Below are 22,251 nucleotides of genomic sequence, written 5' to 3'. Positions count from 1 at the left end.
ATAGAGAGGGACAAATGGGTATACAGAAAGGAAAAAATAGAAGACAAACAGGTATACATCCAAAATTAACATATGTACAGGTATGGGCCCTGTTGTTAGGCCTTCTTTGATCGGTTGACACAACCGTACTGTATTATGTACATGCAGCCTCCTGACATTAGAACATGCCTTGAGGGGCGCATCTGGTGTCAACCGGGCATGCCTTGGCATTGCTGTTGTTGTTGTACCCATGTGTGTCTTCGCCATTTGTACCTTCTGGCCCCTCTGCCCTGTGTTCTGCTTGAGGTCCCCACCCCCCCTAATCCCCTTATCCTCCCCCCCCCCCCCCCCCTCTTTTAACTTTAGGTTGTCCGTTTCGGTCCTCCCATATTGGTTGCTGGTCACAAAATGTCTTGGGTGGGCTGTTGAATAGCTTCCATGTGTTGTGGAAGCCTTCCGCCGATCCCCAATGGAGAATTTAATTTCATCAAATTTAAGGAATTCTGCCAAGTCAGACAGCAAATCTGCGGTCTTGGATGATGCTGCTGACCTCCAGCTGAGCCATTCTGTCCTCTTTAACGCCTCTTTGAAGGGGACCAGAGCGATTACCAACGCTGGCTTCACGGTTGCCATGGGTTCCTCCTTGATGGAGTCCCTACATTTTAGGAGCTTTTGTGTCAGGAGCTCCATCCACTGCCCTCTTGGTGGGTGGACCAGCGTTTGTGTTGGCAATCCCACTCGATCCGCCATGTCCTACTCCACTTCGCTTCTCTTGTCTGCAGTCTGGATTTTCCTCTCCTGACTCTTGCTGCTTTTTTGGCACCTTCGCTGATTTGAGGGCATTTTCTTGGCTGGTTGTTGGTACTGGGGAGGGGTGGGGGTGCGGTGGCTAATTTATTAATATTAATTATATACCCGAGTATGAACAGTACTTTTAGAACATTATTGACCTGTTGGAAATTTAGATTTACATTTATTGTCACGTGTATCGAGGTACACGTGCGTACAGTCCAGCAGCTCGTTCTATGCATGAAAAAACATAGCACATAAAATAAATACAATACAATAAATAAGAACATAGGACATATAATAAATACACAACATAAGTAATGAAGGAGTCTGGTAACAGTGGGGAAAAAGCTGTTTTTGAATCTGTTAGTGCATGTTCTCAGACTGTTGTATCTTCCCAATGGAAGAGAGAATAACCCTGATGGGAGGGATCTCTGATTATGTTTAGATTTCGATTTCGATTTATTGTCACGTGTATAGAGGTACAGTGGAAAAGTATTGTTCTGTGTACAGTCCAGGCAGATCGTTCCATGCATGATAAAACAAAGGAGATATGATAAATAAACAATGTAAATACATAGACATGGACATTGGGAGAAGTATACGGAGTATAGTGCGAACAACAGTAGAGAAGATGTGTAGAGAGATCAGTTCCATGCATGATAAAACAAAGGAGATATGATAAATAAACAATGTAAATACATAGACATGGACATTGGTAGAAGTATACGGAGTATAGTGCGAACAACAGCAGAGAAGATGTGTAGAGAGATCAGTTCAGTCCAGAAAATGGTCATTCAGTTAGTTTATGTAGTTTAAATTTAGTTTATATCAAATGCTTATGATCAATATTTTTATTCCAATATAACTTTATTTCACAGTTATACATTCTACAGTATTAAAGGACATGTGTATATCAATGTTAGAAAACCCCAAAACTCACTGGCTTTGAAGCTTAAATAGCTTTGGGGCACAAATTGAGTTGATTTCAACTTGAAAGTGTTTTGAAGCTTTTTATCATCACCGTTTCTCATCAAAGGTAAACTGTTCACCAGTGGGGCTGGGGAAACAAATACAGTGTGCAAGAAATCAAATGTGAAAACGCTGGATATACAAAACACATCTGCAAAAATGCATGAAGAGAAATTAAAGCAGTTCATTGCCAGAATTGGAGACAGTTAAATCCAATAAGAAAAGACAAAAGAATCCTCAAATATTCATGCAAAGATGCCGGAAGAGGGGATTGGAAATACATTTTGTCAATTTACCCTCGCTTCTTAGATTCACAATTTTAATAATATATAAAATTGTTCAAATCTAACACTTGTAAAAAGCAAATCTTTAGACCTCTACAGTTGATTTTTCCTTTTTCAAAATTATGTATTGACTTGTAAACTCCTAACTTGTGTGTAGACCAATGTTGTTAACTTTTTATGTTTTCAGATGTTTTGCACCAAAAGATGACTGAAACGTGTGCAACTGCTCACATAGGTGGTGTAAACATAGTCCTGCTGGAAGGCATTACACCAAACATTCAGTGAGTAAAGGTTGAGTTTTTTAAAACTGTTAAAATGATAAGTAAAGAATGCTAATTTTTATATCCAAAACATGCATGCAATCAAATATTTTTTTCTACTTTTGCTTTCTTTTGGCTGTTCAATGGTTAAGAGGAAGAACTACCAAAATTGTTTATAAGTACAGATACATATTTAATGCCCAAGAAAAGTGGTGAAGGGAGAGGCCAGCGATGCTGAATGTATTTGTGTGAAACCACTGTGTGTATCATTTTGCATTACCTGACTCCTTATATACTACCCATGAGGTAATATTATGGTCACTTCTATGTAAAATAATGGCTAAAAGCTTTGGGTTTTGTACATTTTTGTATGAGAAATTGTGAATTTTATTTCCTGAGCCACAGATCAGAAAACGTATTGGGTAGTGGTGCTTTAAATTTAACACTGCACAAAACACGAGTACCAGATTAGTTTTCAAATCCTGGATATCAGTTGGCTCACAAAGGCTTACAAAGCCAATATTAGCGTATGAGAGATCAGTTTGGAATAATATGGATTACACTTGCAGATGGGGTAGTGTAACACTTGAGATTTAATGGCTCAATATTAAATTTGTAGGGCTTTTAAAAAACTAGGAAGTTGAGGTGAGAAATTCAAAACATTAACGTTACCTTAAAAATACAAAAAAAAGAATGGGGCAAGGTGAGTGAAGTGCATGGCATAAGATAAGGTAAGTGAATTGCGCTGTTTTAATTTATTCTTTTTTTGTGATAGTGGTATAGAGTTGATGTAGTAAAGCTAACTTGTTATTTGGCTTTATTGCTGCAATGTTAGTTGTTTGGTTCAGCAGAGCCATGCATGAATTGAGCTGATTTGGTATTCCCTAGGGATGTAAAAAAAACCAGAAATAAAGAACTTGCAAGAGCTCTTCATGACTTCAGAACATCCCAAAATCTTTATAGCCAATTGCTATATACATTTGTGTCAAAGGCAATCTCATGCAGAATTGTGAGCTTTGGCCTAAAAAAACATAATCTTTCATATATTGTGAGTAGAAGTTCACCTATGTTTTTCAGGGGTTAAAGCGTAGAAATTTCAGAACCAAAGTATACCTTCTGCAATCACATAATCCTCAATTCATTATTCTTCAATAAAGTCACACTTGACAATTTAAAACAGGAAGAATGCAAAGCAATTTTGATTTTTGATGGGAGAAACTGTGACAGATAAGAGAAGAAAAATAAATGGTGCACATAGAAATAGGATGCAGGGGCCAACTTCCAGAGCAAATATTAAATAAGTGTTCACCCGGGCCTTGTGTTCTCAACCATTGCCCTCAGCTTTCCTGAGGCAAGGAGGAGAGGCTCGGGCCTTGCCAATCAGGCTCCAGCGAGTGCATACTCAATGTAATCTCCCTGCAGCAAGGCCTGGGAGCTGACAACGTGACATTTCCTAGCAGTACGGTCGTTCCTTTTCTTTCCTTCCCACAGATCCTAAGCAGGCCCTGCCAATGCCGCGGGATCATCTCCCAAGGTTTGAAACGGTGATGTGGAGGCTCCTTAATAAAAACATGGGGAGAGAATGAGACATTAAATGGGTGGTGTGGGTGCCGTTTCCCCCATTACCTTGTGGATTCTTTTGAGAGCCACATTAGGGCTGGCCAGATATGTTTTAGTTAGAAGTAAAAACCCCGCCCCCCAAAAAATCATTACTTGTGCAAAAGTTGAATCCTTAACATTTTGGCGAAACATATTGATCTATAAAATGTGACTTTTATGCAGGCATATGCAGAAGTACATTATGAAGGGTCATTACTGTTTTAATGTAGGAAACAGAGCAGATCATTAGCACATAGCTGTCTCTTAAAATTAATGTGTGAATGACTAGATAATCTGTTTTATTGATGTTGGTTGAGGGATAAATATTGACCACAGCACTGGGGAGAACTCTCCTGCCATTATTTAAATTGTCATAATGGCACCTTTAACATCCACCTGAGCAGGAAACTACCTGACAGAGCTGCACTTGCGCACTGCTGCACTGAAGTACGAGTCTAGTTTTGTACTCCATTTGTAGGAGTGGAACTTTGAATCCATAATCTTCTGACTTAGACGTGAGAGCGCTAGCAATTGATCTACCACTGTTGGTAGGTACAAAGAGGCTGTTTGCAAATGACCTCAATGTAGTATTTATTTACTGCAAAATAAATTGTTCACAGGATGTGAGCATGGCTAGCTTGGCCAGTATTTATTGACTACCCCTAATTTCCCTTGAAAAGGCTTGAAACGCTGCAGCGTATATTGCGTAGGTGCATCCACATACTGTTGGGAATGGAGTTCCAGCATTTTGATCCAGTGACAATGAATGCACAGCCACATAGCTTCAAGCCAGGATAGTGACTTGGATAGAAACTTGCAGGTGGTGGAGTTCTTATGCATCTGCTGCCCATGTCCTTTTAGGTGGTAGAGGTCGCGGGTTTGGTAGGTGCTGTCAAAGGAGACTTGTGAGTTGTTGTGGTGTACAAATTGTTGCTACAGTGCGTTGGTGGTGGATGGGTGGCAGTTAAACAAGCTGCTTTGTCGAGGATTTTGTTGCTATTGGAGCTGCACTCATCTGGGCATGTGGAAGGTATTCCATCACACTCCTGACTCGTGCCTTGAGGGCAGGCTTTGGGAAGTCAGGAGGTGAGTTATTCACCACAGAATTCCCAGCCTCAGATCTTTTCTTGTAGCCACAGTATTTTTATGGCTGGTCCAGTTCAGTTTCTGGTCAGTAGTAACCTCCCAGGATGTTGATAAGTGATGGTAATCCATTGAATGTCAAGTGGAGATGCTTAGATTCTCTCTTGTTGGAGATGGCCATTGCCTAGCACGTGTGTTACGCAAATGTTACTTACCATTTATCAGTCCAAGCATGAATGTTGTCCAGATCTTGCTGCAAATGCACATAGACTGTACATGAGAAGTTGTGAATGGTGGTGAACATGGTGCAATCATTAGAGAACGTCCCTACTTCTGACCTATGATGAAGGAAAGGTCCTTGATGAAGCAGTTGAAGATGATTGGTCTGGGAACCGCCCTGAGGAACTCCTGAATTGATGTCCTGGGATTCGGGCGTTGCATATTATTATTTGTTATCTTTAAGATTCAGGAAAATAGTTCCAAGGTCATTAAGGCAAAAAAGACTATGTACTTGGCCTTCCTTAAAGTTATTTTAAAATCTACACTATATACAATATATGAAATTATTTTCCTGGTTTACTCCAGTGTCAACAAACTGGAAATATACAACAAATAGCTAAAAGAGTTTTGTTCTTCATTATGTTCCTAGTTGGTGTTACTACAGGGTGGGAAGGTCCCAGAGTGGAACCTTGGCTCAAAAGACCATAATATTTTATTTTTAGAAATGCGCAGGAACAGTCACAGGAATGGCAAATAGCTTTGAACAACAAAAAAAACCTTTATGATACATTAAATGTTTGACAATAATACAATACTCCATCAGTCCAACTTATCTTCACAAATGTATACAGATTTCAAGGAAAATACCCCACTCTGAAATCAAGTGACAAATACCTTTCAATCGATCTTCTGTGGCTTTCTCCTCACATTCCCCCAGATGATTGTCACACGAGTGTTTCCAAATTCTACTCTTTAAAAAGACATGCTTTAAAATTTTCTTTCAACCAATGCTTTCCATCGGCTGTTTTCATCAAGAATCCACCAGGTTCTCCGACTATCCTGTCAAACAAGGGTTCCTCTCCACTGTTTTTTAACAAGGATCCGCCTCAAAAGGAACCCTCCTTTCAGGATTCCTTTGTCTTGAATGGTTTGACACAAACTCTGAGACCCAGCCACTGATTGCTCCACAATCATTTCACCTATCACTTCAAAGACTATGGTAAGCTATAGCAAACCTTAGAACCACTTCAACTATCTTTCTGTCTTCTCACTAGCTAACTCCTTCTCAGCTCTGTCTGTGGCATCATGAACAGTGCCGTGTTCCAATTCCAGTTTCCCCTGTTCTTTTAGCTTCAGACTTCCTGTAAACCTCTCTTCATTTCCCTAGTTTCCTTAACTAGTTGTTCTTTAGGTTTCTGACACATTGCCTTCTTTGCCCCTCACTGAATTGTATGGCTTTTCTTCTAGCAAAGCTTGAGAGATGGTCCCTCTTTTCCTGCCAAACTCCTTCTATGGCTTCCAGCTAAAACTAAACTCAAAGAGGTCTTCTCCCTAAAGGTGCCGCTGGTTCCTAAGTAACCTCCCAATCCTCCAGCAAGTTCGTGTTTACTTTTCCTGTCATAAACTCTCTCAGCACGATAGAAACACACTCTGAACTGAAACCAAAACCTTCATACAGGCAAACACTTTAGCTCAACATGAATCTAACTAGAAGTTTGCGCTTTCCTGCACAAAATCACTAAATCAAACCCACTTAAATCTATACCTTATTTCTAATATTTCTCAATATAAATATAGCTCATTTAAACTACCTGGTTTCTTGACACTTGTGGTTACAAACAATTGCAATTGTTTTCTTGATTTAGCAATCAACAGTGATAATAAAAGTGTTTTTTGGTTATCCAAAAATATTATTGTTATCCTGTGAGGGAAATTGTTTCATACTCTGCCCCTTTAAAACACTTGCCACCAAATTAGCTTGCCTCATTTTGCAGTATCTACTTTTGTTCTGTGCAGTGCCTTTAGTTCATCTCCTTCTGTTTGCATTGACAAATCCTTGGTGTTCCGCATTTCCAGAGAACCTTTAAAAGACTGCGCTTTTCAGTGGACTTCAAACTAAGTCCACTTTTGGGCGCGTTTGGCGGGCTGCAGCCACACCAAGAATCACCCCGCTATTCAACGGCCAGTTTTTTTGGCCTTGTGCATTTCTCCCCGCCCAGGCCTCACTCGAGAGAGATTTCCTGCTAGAGAGTTGATCTCGCTAGCAGAAAGGGCTGCTCGCAGTTCTGGATGCCTCTTTGATCAGCAGCCCCCATCTCTTTCTTACCCCTTCCCCCTTCAATGCCAGGGTGGCACTACCAGGGTGCCTGGGTGGTACTGCCAAGGTGTCAGGTGGTCATTGCTGGGGTGCCTGGGCAGCCCTGTCAGAATGCCAGGCTGGCAATGCCTGGGTGCCGGGGCCATGCCAGGGGACCCTCTGCGTTGCCCCTAACCACTCTGGGGTCTCCAGTGACCCCCGAGAGCTCCCAAGGTGCTGTCATGCCTGGTCCACGTTTCTGTGGAACAGTCCTAAATGCCGCCCAGCGAGCCCTTGCAGGTGCAGCCGTTGAGTCCCGAGCACTGGGTGAATCCGACGTCCAGCTATTTCAATGATCGATTAGGCTGAGTGAGTGGAGTGACTCTCAATCGGCCCAGTGCTTTGCGCGGAGTTCGATTTGGGAATCTCGCGCGATTCACCCATTGCACCCAGATCTAATGTTCTGTTGATGAGATGATAGTATAAAGCTTTACTTACGCTCCTCAGGACGAAAAGAGAAATGTTGAGATTTCCCATCCTCCTTTTGGTTTAAATGCTTCCTCAGGAAGTTCCCTTGGACCTCCATATACTGCAAATTGAACCCCTGAGCTCAGCATGCCTTTCATCCGTGGAGTCATTTAAGTTTAAGCAGCAGGCGCCCATGGGGATTCCTGACAACTTGAGAGTGGAGTTCTCAAGCCTTTAAAGCTTGCTGTCATGTAGAGACATAGACAGCCTCCATGCAGCTTGCAAAATTCTCCCACTTCTTCAACCTCTGCGAGACTGAGTTCTTGCACAGGTTGTGACTACCTGAGTAAACTCCCTGTGCTGATTTTTGAATGGCTGGGCATAACGGCAGTTTTGACAAGTGATCAAATACTACAAATAATCATCTGATTATGTGGGCATCTCAAAATCACCAAAAAATATTCATTGCTTCATAGGAGGAAAAGAACTAGAACAGATGTAACAATTCAAGTATTTAAGAAGCATAATTTCTGCACATAATTTCTGGAAGTTGCAACAAAGAAATAAGAACAAATGTTAACGAAACAGGAACAAGAAAATAAGAATAAACAATGGGAATGACTTTAGCAAGAAGAGACAATTGCTAACCAGAAAGCTGAATAAACAATTCAAAAAATGACTTGTAAGGAACTTGATTATGGGTGTTTTGCTGTATGGATGTATTTTCTTACAGAAAGAAGAGACAAACTTGCTAAATAGCTTTGAAAGTAGGAAAATGGAAAGGATCAGCTGGACAGAAAAAGTAACATGATGAACTGCTGAGGCGAGTGAATAAACAAAGGGATTTGTTGGACATGATTAGAAAATGGCAGAGAAACAGGTAGATACATCTTAACAGAAAACAGACTAGTAAGATATGCTATGGAGGGAAGATTTCAAGGAAAAAAAGAGCAGAAAAAAGATTATCGATGAAGGATGGCTTGAAATTTGAAGGAAGATATAATAATATAATCTTTATTGGTGTCACAAGTAGGCTTACATTAACACTGCAATGAAATTAATGTGAAAATCTCCCAATTGCAACTCTACGGCACCTGTTCAGGTACACTGAGGGAGAATTCAGAATGTGCAACTCACCAAACAAGCACGTCTTTCGGGACTTGTGGGAAGAAACTGGAGTGCCTGGAGGAAACCCACGCAGACACGGGACGAACGTGCAGACTCCGCACAGACAATGACCCAAGCCGGGAATCGAACCCAGGTCCCTGGTGCTGTGAAGCAACAGTGCTAACTACTGCTACCGTGCCGTCCAGTTATTGGAAAATGAAAAGACTGGCACAGGACAGAAAGACATGGGGAAGACTATGAGCCAAAGACCTGCCTCCGCGCAAAGCGTGCACAATATTATCTGATATTTTCTTTAAAATTTAAATTTATTTTACATCTACCGGAGGGTTGTGTCGGAGGGTTGATCAGTAACTTTGTGGATGATACGAATGTTAAGTAATGGGTTAAGAGACATTGCAATTAGTTGTCTCATTTATGTTAAGTATCCATTAATTGACACTGATATGTAAAGGGGCTTCAGGTGGCCTCTGTCAGGTGGTGTGTTGTTAAGAGTTTTGAGCAGAGGCTGTGGAAGTGAAATAAATGGTGTTTGGTGAAAAGGAACAAGAACTGTAGACTCTTCATGTCACAGCAACTAAAACGTATAACAATGGTAGCAGAGGATGGTTGCTGTGCGAATGTGAAGGTTTGAAAGATACAACTTTTCCTGATCAAACCAAGGAGTGAGTGAAAAGGAAAAAAAAAGATACATGGCTGAACCGAGGATAAAGATGGCTGGATATGACTATCCTCCCTTATTTTCTGAAAGGGAATCGTACGACCAATGGAGAAGTGCAGTAGTTATGTGGACTAAAGTAACTGCTTTGGGAAAGAGAAAACAAGGTATGGCATTGGCTCTTTCTCTACCATATGGCAGTAAAATCCGAAACAAAGTGCTTTCTAAGCTGGAATTGGAAGAGTTAGACTCAGAAGAAGGTCTGGAGACTTTATTACATTATATGGATAAGATTTATAAGAAAGATGACTTGTTATGGTCGGATTTTGATAAGTTCCGGAAAATGGAGGATATCTCCATGGAAGACTATATAATGGAATTTGGCAGACTATATAAAAGGCTGCAGAAACACAATCTGGAATTTCCACAGTCTGTGTTGGCCTTTAAATTACTTGACTGTGCTAGAGTGAGCAACATGGTTTTGACAGGAGTTCAGTTTACTGATAAGGATACCTTATTCGAACAGATGACAAAAGCTTTACAAAAGTTTCTGGGGAAACATTCGATTCCGATGGCTCTGATGACCCAAATAGGTCAGCCTGCAATAAGGCAGAATATGGAAGATACACTAGTAACAGGATCAAAATCGTATGGCTACGAACAGGGCTCAAGACTATAGATGGAGACCGAGACAAGGAAATTATGAAGACAGAAACCCAGTTAAAACCTACAATAGGAAGATGAACCCCAGAAATGCACGGGGCATGATAAATCGATGTTTTTGATGTGACTCTCAATACCATTATGCTTTCAACTGTCCAACTCGTTATGATAGAGTGTTTGAAGCGACACATGACACGGAAGAGTCAGAAGAGGAAAAAGATAGTGACCAGAAAGAAGGCATTGTCCTATTGACAAGCAGTTTTACGCCGGTAATGAGGGTGTTGGTTGCAGAATCCTTCAACTGTGCTGTATTGGACAGTGGCTGCACATCTACTGTGTGTGGAATTGACTGGTTAAAATGTTACCTGGACTCTTTGAATGCTGAAAATTGTAACAAGGTTAAGGAATTTGAAAGTTCCACAAGTTTCAGGTTTGGGGATGATAATACTCTGAAGTCGCCGAAAAGAGTGGTGATCCCTTGCAATATTGCCAGAGTGAATCATTTCATTAGCACGGATGTTGTATCAAGTGAGATACCTTTGCTTCTGAGCAGACCATCGATGACGAAAGCACACATGAAACTGGATATGGAACAGGATAAGGCAACAGTTTTTGGAAAGACTGTGGACTTACAAGTTACACAGTCGGGACACTATTGTATTCCATTACTGACAAATAATTTTTCAAGTAGCGTGGTTAAGGATGTGTTAATGGAGTTGAAAATGGGACTTTAGCTGATAAAAAGCTTGTGGTATTAAAACTGCATAGGCAATTTGCACATCCGTCTCTTCGGAGGCTGAAAAATTTATTAAAGGATGCAGGGGTAAGGGATGACGACTATACTAAACTGATAGAACAGGTTAGTGACCGCTGTGAAGTTTGTAGGAAGTACAGAAGGACACCAGCACGACCGATAGTAACCCTACCTTTGGCCAGGGATTTTAACGACATTGTGGCCATGGACCTTAAGATCTGGGATAAAGCAAATAAGAGATTTATTTTGCATTTTGTAGATTTAGCAACCAGATTTAGTCGATCAACGAGTGTACGAAGTAAAGAAAAGAGAGTAATTCTGGATCAAATCATGGAAAAATGGATAGGGACAGGAATGGGTCCACCGGCAAAATTCCTTACGGACAATGGGGGAGAATTTGCTAATGATGAGTTTAGGGATATGTGTGAAAACATGAATATCAGAGTTATGAATACGGCTGCAGAAAGTCCATTTAGTAATGGTGTCTGTGAAAGAAATCATGCTGTCATCGATGACATGCTTCGGAAAATTTTGGCAGATCGACCAAATTGCAGGCTAAATTCAGCTTTAGCATGGGCAGTACATGCAAAGAATTCATTGCAGATGGTTGGGGGCTATAGTCCTTATCAATTAGTGTTTGGTAGAAATCCTAAAATTCCGTCCATTTTGGATGACCAGCCCCCAGCTTGGGAGGGGACTACAATCAGCTCTGGTTTTGCTGAACATTTAAATGCATTACACAGCAGTAGAAAAGCTTTTTTGGAAGCAGAAGTCTCTGAAAGAATTCGCAGAGCTTTAAGACATAACGTACGCCCATCAGATGCCGTTTTTCAGCAAGGAGACATGGTATACTATAAGAGAGACAATTCTAATGAATGGAAAGGTCCAGGGAAGATCATAGGCATAGATGGCAAAACAATTATTTTGCAACATGGTAATCAAACTGTTAGGGTCCATTCATCAAGGATAATGGGTACAGATTACAAATTTTCAAATTTAGACAGAGCAGACAGACATGACGAGGAACCAGAGTCATCTGGTACGCATATGTTACAGAACTATGAGGACCAATTAACTGATGTAGACAGGATTTCTGTTGAGGAATGCAACACTTCTGGTGAATTAAAACAGGCCATTTTTCCGAAAGGGCAACTGCCAAAAGTTGGTACAAAAGTGACATACTTGCCTGAAGGGTCTAGTCAATGGAAGGATGCAACTGTTATTAGTAGAGCTGGGAAGGCCACTGGAAAGTATAAACATTGGTTGAAAGTACAGCATTCAGGGGAAGGAGTCAAGACAATGGATTGGTAAAAATAAGTTCAAAAATGGAGGGCACAGAAACGCAGTGCCAGTTCAGATAGTACATCGGATAGTGAACAGGTCCGCAGGAAAAGGTCAAGAACTACTGAAAGGACATCCCACAGCAGAAGGGAAAGATCAAGCAGTAGCAGTACAGAACGAGATACCAGGCGGGAGAGGAGACGTAGTTTGTCAAGATCTCGGAACATGAGTAAGACTACGAATACTAATAGGAGTAGAAGCCCACATGCACGTGAGATTTTGGTGGCTTCAAATAAATTAGATGAAAAAGTTATTAAAGAAGCTAAACAGCAAGAATTGCATAGTTGGAGTGAATTTTGGGTATACACGGAAGTACCGGATAGGGGACAAAGAGCTCTATCCCACAGATGGATTTGCACGGAAAAGGTTCTTCCGGATGGAACTTATAAGGCAAAGGCCAGGCTCGTGGCAAGGGGATTTGAAGAAAACGTAGAAGATCAGGATTTAAGGGTAGATTCACCTACAGCAGGAAAGGTTATTTTAAAGATCTTCTTGGCTCTATTAGCCACAAAGGCATGGGAATGCAAATCTATAGATATAAAAGCTGCCTTTTTGCAGGGGCATCAGCTCCAGAGAGACATTTTTCTCCGTCCTCCTAAAGAAGCAGCTAACACAGAAGGGGTACTCTGGAAGTTGAACAAATGTGTATATGGATTAAATGATGCATCTAGAGTCTGGTATTTTTTGGTAAGCTCAGTTTTGTTAAAGTTAGGCTGTTGCCAGTTGAAAGCAGATCCTGCAATGTTTTACTGGCACTATAAAGGAAATCTTTCTGGCATTTTTATGATGCATGTCGATGATTTTTTGTAGGGTGGGACTAGTGATTTTGAAGCTATTGTAATCTCTGGTTTAAGGAAAGAATTCAAGGTTGGAAGTCAGGCTTCCGGTGCATTTAAATATATTGGACTGGAAATTGGACAGACTAAGTTAGGGGCAACTTTACGTCAGCAATCCTATTTGGAAAGCATCAGCCCAATAGCAATTAGTCGTGGCTGAGTTTCACAAAAAGACACAATGGTTTCAAAGATAGAAAAAGAGCAACTGCGAAGTTTAATTGGGCAACTGAATTGGTTAGGTAGACAGACTAGACCGGATGTGAGTTTTGATGTCTTAGAGTTGAGTACAAAAATGAATGATCCCAAAGTGGAAGACATAATAAGAGCAAATCAAGCGTTGGCAAAACTAAAACTGCAGGAGAGTGTTTTGAAGTTCCCGGTTTTAGGTGACCTTAAGCACTTGAAACTCATAGTTTATAGTGATGTGTCCTACGCAAATTTATGTGATGGGGTTTCAAGCGCAGGAGGTTTTATAATTTTCCTTTTGGGGAACAATGGTAAATGTTGCCCACTTGTGTGGGAAACAAAGAAAATAAAGAGAGTGGTAAAAAGCACTTTGGCTGCTGAGACGTTAAGCCTTGTAGAGGCGGTGGATATGGCTTTTTATATAAGAATGATATTGACAGAAATTCTGGGATTAGGAGATTTGGGTAATATACCTATTGACTGTCACATTGACAATAAATCCCTGTGGGAAAATATGCACTCTACAAAAAGTGTCAATGAAAAGAGGCTACGGATAGACATCGCAAGTTTGAAGCAGATGTTGGACAGAGGGGAAATAACAAAAATTAAATGGGTCGACAGGAGCTATCAACTGTCAGACTGTTTTACGAAAAGAGGGGCGAGTTTACAGAAACTTTTGGATATTGTTAATGAAGGGCGCTTGTTTCTGTGACTTTTTTTTTTCTTTCTCGTCCAAAAAAAAAAGGGGGGACATCATGTGTGTGTTTTTGAGTTTCTTGAAATTTTATTTTCACCTAATTATTTTTAATTTTTATCCATTAATTGGCACTGATATGTAAAGGGGCTTCAGGTGGCCTCTGTCAGGTGGTGTGTTAAGAGTTTTGAGCAGAGGCTGTGGAAGTGAAATAAATGGTGTTTGGTGAAAAGGAACAAGAACTGTAGACTCTTCATGTCACAGCAACTAAAACGTATAACAACGAAAATTGGTGGGGTGGTAAATAGTGGGAGGGTAGCCTGCGATTACTGGAGGATAGAGATGGCTGATCAGTGGCAAATGGAATTCAATCCAGATAAGTGTGAGATGATGCACTTGGGCAGGACAAACGAGGCAAGGGAATACATGATAAATAGCAGGATTTTGGGGAGAACCAGAGGGACCTTGGTGTGCATGTACACCCGGCCCGTAAGTGCAAGTGGATACAGTGGTTAAGAAGGCATATAGTATACTTGCCTTTATTAGCCAAGGCATAGAGTTGAAGAGCAGAGCGGTTATGCTGGAACTGTAAATAATGTTGGTTAGGCCATAGCTAGAGTATTGTGTGCAATACTGGGGTCCACATTATAGGAGAGATGTGATAGCACTTGAAAGGGTTCATAGGAGATTAACCAGGATATTGCCTGGGCTGGAGAGTTTTAGTTACAATGAGAGATTGGATAGACTTAGATTGTTTTCTTTGGAGCAGTGGAGACTGAGGAGGATACATGATTGAGATGTATAAAATTATATGGGGCAGAGATAGAGTAGACAGGCAGATACTTTTCCCCTTGGTGGAGGGGTCAGTGAGTGACAATGATTTAAGGTAAGGGGCATGAGGTTTAGAGGGGATGTCAGGAAAAACGTTTTTACCCAGAGGGTGGTGGGAGTCTGGAACTCGCTGCCTGAGAGATTGTTGGAGGCAGAGACCCTCATATCATTTAAGTATTTCGATGTGCACTTGCGAACCCAAGGTATACGAGGCTATGGGCCAAGTGCTGGGAAATGGGATTAGAATAGTTAGGTGGTTTCTTTTGACCGGCGCAGACTTGATGGGCCGAAGGATCCTTTCTGTGCCAGTCAAAAGAAACCACCTATGACTCTATGACTCTCTTGCTTTCCACAGATATATTTGATATAAATTTGTGCAGAAAATGTAGCTAATTGAGAAATGTAGGCACAGAATATTGCATATTCCCAACGTAAAACTTGCTGAAAAATAATGGCATTTGAATAATGCACACTTATTAACGTGCAAATTGACCAGCAAATTCAGGGAATTAAAAGATATGCTGAGATTTGCAAATCTCCAGAATTTACCACTCAATTTATACAGCCATATTGGTTGTTTTGCACAAACAGCACATCACCTTAGACTGACCATTATTTTAAAGAATGTGTTAGACTGTCACATTGATTACCCATTAAACCTGTCTCAAAAGTTTAGTTCACTAAGTTCCTTTTTAATGATGTGATAATAGTTCATGATTTCCAATCAACCTCTCTCACCCAAAAAATTAACAATTTAAACTGAGGAGTCTCATTCCTTCCAGTAATAGTTAGTTGTCGAAGATTTTAAAAACATCAATGTTGGTCCTGCATTCTCTCAAGACCTTGATACCAGTCATTGCCAGTTTTCACTTCCAGCAAATCAGAATGCCAAAATTCTTTGAGCTGAAGAGTGCAGTCTGAGTAAATGGTGTATGCTGTCAGATGCCTTGCTAAAACACATCCTTACCCAATATTGTAGTAATCTGTAATTCTTAAACAAACATGAAATGTTTTAAATCTGTAACGTCACAGGACAAAATAGTCTAATGATGATATCTGACATTCGAAAGCTGATGAGATTCAAAATTCTGAAACAGTGAAAGATAGCTTCTGAGTAGTGGTGATCCGTAGCTAAAAGCTTTTTTGTTTCAGCAGCACAGTCTTTTTACTTTGGGTACAGTTTTGGATGTTAAGAGAAATTTATTATTTAATCTGGCCAGTTTATTTGAAATTGCATGTTTTCTTTTAATCTGTTATACACATTATAACTTTAAGCTTCTGAATATTACAAACTGAATTAGTTTGTTCACAGAGCTGATGAATTTCACAATACTTGTCTGCTAACACAATATCTCTTTCTTTATGAATTTACAGTTCTTTTTATTATTGATGTGGTAACCCTTAGTGTGTGTTGTCATGTAGTCTAAGTAACTGATTATTACATTTGATAACTACAAGCAGTGAAATATTCTGCATGGCTCCATTTTCCAGTGGAAAAATGCTCTACTTAAATTCAAGTACTTATTTTGAGCCTTTGATAAATGCTAATATAATGCTAGCAAATGTATAAATCTGCACACTAAGGGTTCTACTGTATGAATAAAGGTTTATGCATGAATGTCTAGACTTCATTTGCTCTCTTTTTATTTTCTTGCTTTCTCTACAACCATCTTGCATAGGCTGGAGGATTTTCCTACTTCACCTACAAGTACAGTCAAACAAGAATTTCTGTATGTCACAAACTAGCATGATTTCAGCTTGCATTTTTGACTTCGTGAAAGCACTAACAGAACTATAATTCTAGCCCAATATTACATCATGATATGCTTAAAACAATTCTGAAAGGATGTATTAATTTCCTCAAGCATAAATAATTTAGATACTGTGCTTTTAATTTCTGTATGTATGTTATGATGCCTACTTTTGATTTACCTTGAATTGAAAACCAGGCAGAAATATATCAATAATGAACTATCACTGAGGCTTTTATGGGTTTCATAGTTTCCATAATGCAGAGGAGACATATTTGTAGCTTTGCCCATTTGTACATTGCTGTGTATTTTGCTACATGTTTCTATACTTTCGTAGAGTTTATAAACCGAATAGTGCTAACCCTTGTTTTGGTGCTGCTGTTTAACTAAAGATGTGTGAACTGGTTGATTGAACTGTTGAATGTAGAATGCCCAATTAAAATCCAAGATTAATCAAATGCTGGCAATGTTTAAAGTAACGTAGGTTATTGCTGTCTTAGAATTAAATATTAAATTACTTGTATTTGCTTTAAATTTCTAACCTGACCTTATGGTCAGTAATTGAATGCAGAAAGAACACTTCCATGACTGTATAATGTATCAGGACTGATTTGAAGGAGAAATTAGCAAATAGAACTATAGATCAACATGAGAAATATTAACAAAAAATGAAGAATGGACCATTTTAGGCATCCTATTGTATGAAGGACTTTGAAAAAAAAGTTGAAAAGGTGCAGTGTGGAATCAAAAGGGCAGAATCTGGGTTACAATTATTCAAGCCTGCCAACGCCCAGTTTTGTCTGCTTCAGCTAAGGTTGATCTGAGAAAGATCTTCAAGATTATGATATATTGATTATACACAGTTATCATACCGTGAATAGTGATAGATTATTTTTACTGTTCAAAAAGACATTTACAAAGTGCACAAGTTTAAAATAAGAAATTAAAAGGGAGGCTGGAAAGGACTGTCTTTACAAAGAGGGTGATTAGAATATGGGGCGAAATTCTCCTACCCGCTCCGCCACATTTCTGCTCCGACCGGCCGGCGGGAGTCTCCGTAACACCGGCCGGTCAATGGGGTTTCCCATTGTGGGGCAGCCCCACGCCGCCGGGAAACTCCCGGGCGCCGGCAAACCGGAGACTCCCGCCGGCGGAGAATGACGCCCATGGAGTTCTCTGTCACATTGCCAAACCTGCTAAATTGTTCCAAAAACAGTTTCTTATTCCTTTCGGAAGGGAATTAGATAGTTGCTTAAAATATGAATGTTAAAGAATGTTGGGAACTAGCAGGAAAATGGGATTAGAGAGGGGGATCATGGACAAAATAACTTGACGACGCAAATGGCCTATTTCAGTGCTATAACATTTCATGTTTCTTTTTGCTTCAGATTTCCAATATTATTGGCAGTTGGATTTTGAAAATTTGATGAGTTATGTTTTTCTTTCTAGAACGGTAGTTAAATGCAGTATTGCCAAATCTCAGGCTCTTTATAGTGCCCAGAGAGGATTGAAGACCAACAACACAATGGTTATAAAAGTAGGAGCCATTAGTATCAATATCCCACAGCATCCTGCCACACTGCATAGCATGATGGTTCGGAGTTCTCATCAGCTCTCCAAACAGATTTCTGATCTCATTCGTCAGCCATCAACAGGGTAAGCAATTTACAAAAAAATAATCAAGCTGCTACACACTGCACTATATAAGGTATTATTATTTTACAATTGTGAATTATGGGAACTTGAAACATAGAAAATAAGGAATTGCTGAACAAAGAAAGACATTGGCTTTCTAGGATACTTAGTAGTCACAAGATATAGGCTGGAATTCTCCGGTGGTTCGCTGGCAGTGGGATTCTCTGACCTGCCAGCAGCACACCCCCACCGGAGTTTTCCGGTGGCATGGAATGGTTTCAATGGGAAATCCCATTGACGAGTGGCGGGAGTAGAGAATCTAGCCACCAGCGAACGTCATGCCACATTATCCGTCCTCGCTAGCAGTGGCAATGGGTGGACCTGCAACAGAGAATCCCGGTCAGAGTAATATAATGGAGCTGTTTTTCAATCAAAAGAATCCGTCTAAAACAGTTCCAGACATGACTTGAAGAAAGCCCCAGTAGTGGATAGCTTTGCTTACCTTGGGGGCGATTACCAGCCCGCATTCACTGTCAGAGAGAAAGACGACGCTGGTAGGAAAACTGGAGCACTCAGGGAAATTCGATTCTCTTTGGAGAGATTGTGTTTCCTGATTTTATAGAACATAGTAAAATACAGCACAGAACAGGCCCTTCGGCCCACGATGTTGTGCTGAACCTTTGTCCCAGATTAATCATAGATTATCATAGACTTTAGTGCAGAAGGAGGCCACCCGGCCCATCGAGTCTGCACCGGCTCTTGGAAAGAGCACCCTACCCAAGGTCAAACACCTCCACCCTATCCCCACAGCTCAGCAACCCCACCCAACACGAAGGGCAATTTTGGACACTAAGGGCAATTTATCATGGCCAATCCACCTAACCTGCACATCTATGGACTGTGGGAGGAAACCGGAGCACCCGGAGGAAACCCACGCACACACGGGGAGGACGTGCAGACTCCACACAGACAGTGACCCAAACCGGAATTGAACCTGGGACCCTGGAGCTGTGAAGCAATTGTGCTATCCACAATGCTACCGTGCTTCCCTTAAGAACAAATTAATTTACACTGTATCATTCTACCGTAATCCATGTACCTATCCAATAGCTGCTTGAAGGTCCCTCATGTTTCCGACTCAACTACTTCCACAGGCAGTGCATTCCATGCCCCCACTACTCTCTGGGTAAAGAACCTACCTCTGACATCCCCCCCTTTATCTTCCACCATTCACCTTAAATTTATGTCCCCTTGTAATGGTTTGTTCCACCCGGGGAAAAAGTCTCCGACTGTCTACTCTATCTATTCCCTTGATCATCTTATAAACCTCTATCAAGTCGCCCCTCAGCCTTCTCCGTTCTAATGAGAAAAGGCCTAGCACCCTCAACCTTTCCTCGTAAGACCTACTCTCCATTCCAGGCAACATCATGGTAAATCTCCTTTGCACCTTTAACCAAAGCTTCCACATCCTTCCTAAAATGAGGCGACCAGAACTGTACACAGTACTCCAAATGTGGCCTTACCAAAGTTTTGTACAGCTGCATCATCACCTCACGGCTCTTAAATTCAATCTCTCTGTTAATGAACTCTAGCACACCATAGGCCTTCTCCACAGCTCTATCCACTTGAGTGGCAACTTTCAAAGATGTATGAACATAGAACCCAAGATCTCTCTGCACCTCCACATTGCCAAGAACTCTACTGTTAACCCTGTATTCCGCATTCATATTTGTCCTTCCAAAATGGACAACCTCACACTTTTCAGGGTTAAACTCCATCTGCCACTTCTCAGCCCAGCTCTGCATCCTATCTATGTTTCTTTGCAGCCGACAACAGCCCTCCTCACTATCCACAACTCCACCAATCTTCGTATCGTCTGCAAATTTACTGACCCACCCTTCAACTCCCTCATCCAAATCATTAATGAAAATCACAAACAGCAGAGGACCCAGAACTGATCCCTGCGGTAACTGGTAACTGGGCTCCAGGCTGAATATTTGCCATCCACCACCACTCTCTGACTTCTATCACTTAGCCAGTTCGTTATCCAACTGGCCAAATTTCCCACTATCCCATGCCTCCTTACTTTCTGCATAAGCCTACCTTGGGGAACCTTATCAAATGCCTTACTAAAATCCATGTACACTACATCCACTGCTTTACCTTCATCCACATGCTTGGTCACCTCCTCAAAGAATTCAATAAGACTTGTAAGGCAAGACCTACCCCTCACAAATCCGTGCTGACTATCCCTAATCAAGCAGTGTCTTTCCAGATGCTCAGAAATCCTATCCTTCAGTACCCTTTCCGTTACTTTGTCTACCACCGAAGTAAGACTAACTGGCCTGTAATTCCCAGGGGTATCCCTAGTCCCTTTTTTGAACAGGGGCACGACATTCGCCACTCACCACTTTACATTGACTCGTCCATATTGGATCCTAATGATGGCTACGTCACCTCTGAACTTTGATTCAGTCTCATCATTTAGTCTGTAAAAGACCCAGAAACGTAACTCTTTGGGAATAGTAGGCCCAAAATTATCTTTGTCTCTCAAACATTTACACTTCCCATTTATGTCTCAAACTTATCAAATATTATCCCAACATATTTTTTTCTTTTAAAAAATGTAATGAACCTTACCAAGGAGCCTGTTCTACAAATTTACCAGTTTCTCTCTGCCTTCTGCAGATTAGATCTGAATTTACTGCTTACAATCAGAGACCATGGGTGGGACTTACCGACCAACCTGCCACGTGTTTTTCAGCAGTGGAAGCGGCCCGCCAGCGGGATTTTCTGGTCCTGCCGTGTCAACGGGATTTTCCATTGACTGCATCGCTCGGCTGGGAAACCCGTATGCCATCGGTGGGACCGGAACAGCCAGTAACCTCTGCATCATATGTCTGATTCCACTGTTCTGAACAAGAGGAAAAGGCTCGTCATGACCCACATACTGTACAATCCTAAAAACAACATACACCACCTCAAATGTTTTCCAATCCACTGATTATGTGCCCAATTTATGCAATTGTTCGTCATATTTCAATTCCTTCTTCTCTTCAATCATTCTAGTTGTTCTCAATAAGGTTACTAGAAATACATAGTATTCCAAGTGTAGTCATACCAATCATTTATAGAGTGGCAGAATTACCTCACTATTTGGCTCAATATTGATTTTTTTAATAGATAGCAACATCTGATTTGTGTGCTTACTGCCACTGGAGCACCATTGTGATTGCTTCAGTTTATTACCAATCAAGATCCACAGATCTTTCATTTCCCAAACATATTTTCTTTACATTTAAGTAGTTGCCTCTTCCTAGATTCTATTTGTTGACACATGAAGCACTTTTCATTTCTCTGCATTGAATTTCACCTGCCAACTAGCTACCCAGTTCCCAAGGATATTCAAATACTCCTGTAGCTTATCTTGTTCAGCTGTTTAGCCATCAGCGTGTATCATCTTCAAGTTTAACCTCTGTGCTTGTGACAAGTTTATGAAGATAAGAGTTCATCCTAGAAGTATAAAACAAAAGTGTCAGAGCTGTGATTTATGCCATGGGGCATGTTCAAGTTGCAGACATTCCTTTTACACAACAAAGTAGACTTGAGTGTTGAACAGATCTACCACCTTGATAGGTGATGTGTTAATTGTCACTTCCTCTTTCTGTTTAATTATAATTTTTTGTTTATTCACACTAGTTTAACATTTCAAATTGACCATGGCCGCCAAACAATTTATGTTTCGTTACTTTCTGAACAAGTGCCAAGGAAGAAAGAAAACCTGTTTAGGACAGACATTTCCAATGGCATGCACTTATTAAAGTTTGATTGTGCACTCATGTATGCACATAAGAATAGCAACTTCCCACAGACATAAAAGGAGCAAAAATATCCCTTCTTGGTCCTATATTTACCATAATACTAACTTGTGTTAGTACGAGGAGAGGGTGCATAAAGTGGGTCTCTATTCGTTGGAGTTCAGAAGAATGAGAGGTGACCATTGCGACATTTAGGATTCTCAGGGAGCTTGACAAGGTAGATGTTAAG

General features: G+C 40.7%; 1 protein-coding gene across 10 annotated transcripts in view; it reads left to right on the top strand.

Moving 5' to 3' along the window:
* Positions 1-22,251, top strand: part of kiaa1109 (KIAA1109 ortholog) — a 626,997-nt gene that overhangs the window by 410,061 nt on the left and 194,685 nt on the right. For 8 of the 10 annotated variants that reach the window (XM_072495716.1, XM_072495719.1, XM_072495711.1 and 5 more), the window contains exons 49-51: positions 2,212-2,305; positions 16,498-16,548; positions 18,019-18,225. In XM_072495716.1, coding sequence (XP_072351817.1) covers positions 2,212-2,305; positions 16,498-16,548; positions 18,019-18,225 — 352 coding nt within the window. The remainder of the gene's footprint in view (positions 1-2,211; positions 2,306-16,497; positions 16,549-18,018; positions 18,226-22,251) is intronic. The other 2 variants (XM_072495713.1, XM_072495712.1) reach the window with 1 other exon arrangement.

Source organism: Scyliorhinus torazame, chromosome 3, assembly GCF_047496885.1.
Source record: "Scyliorhinus torazame isolate Kashiwa2021f chromosome 3, sScyTor2.1, whole genome shotgun sequence".
NCBI lineage: Eukaryota > Metazoa > Chordata > Chondrichthyes > Carcharhiniformes > Scyliorhinidae > Scyliorhinus > Scyliorhinus torazame.
The sequence above is the reverse complement of the archived record's forward strand: the minus strand, read 5'-3'. Positions and strand labels throughout refer to the sequence as shown.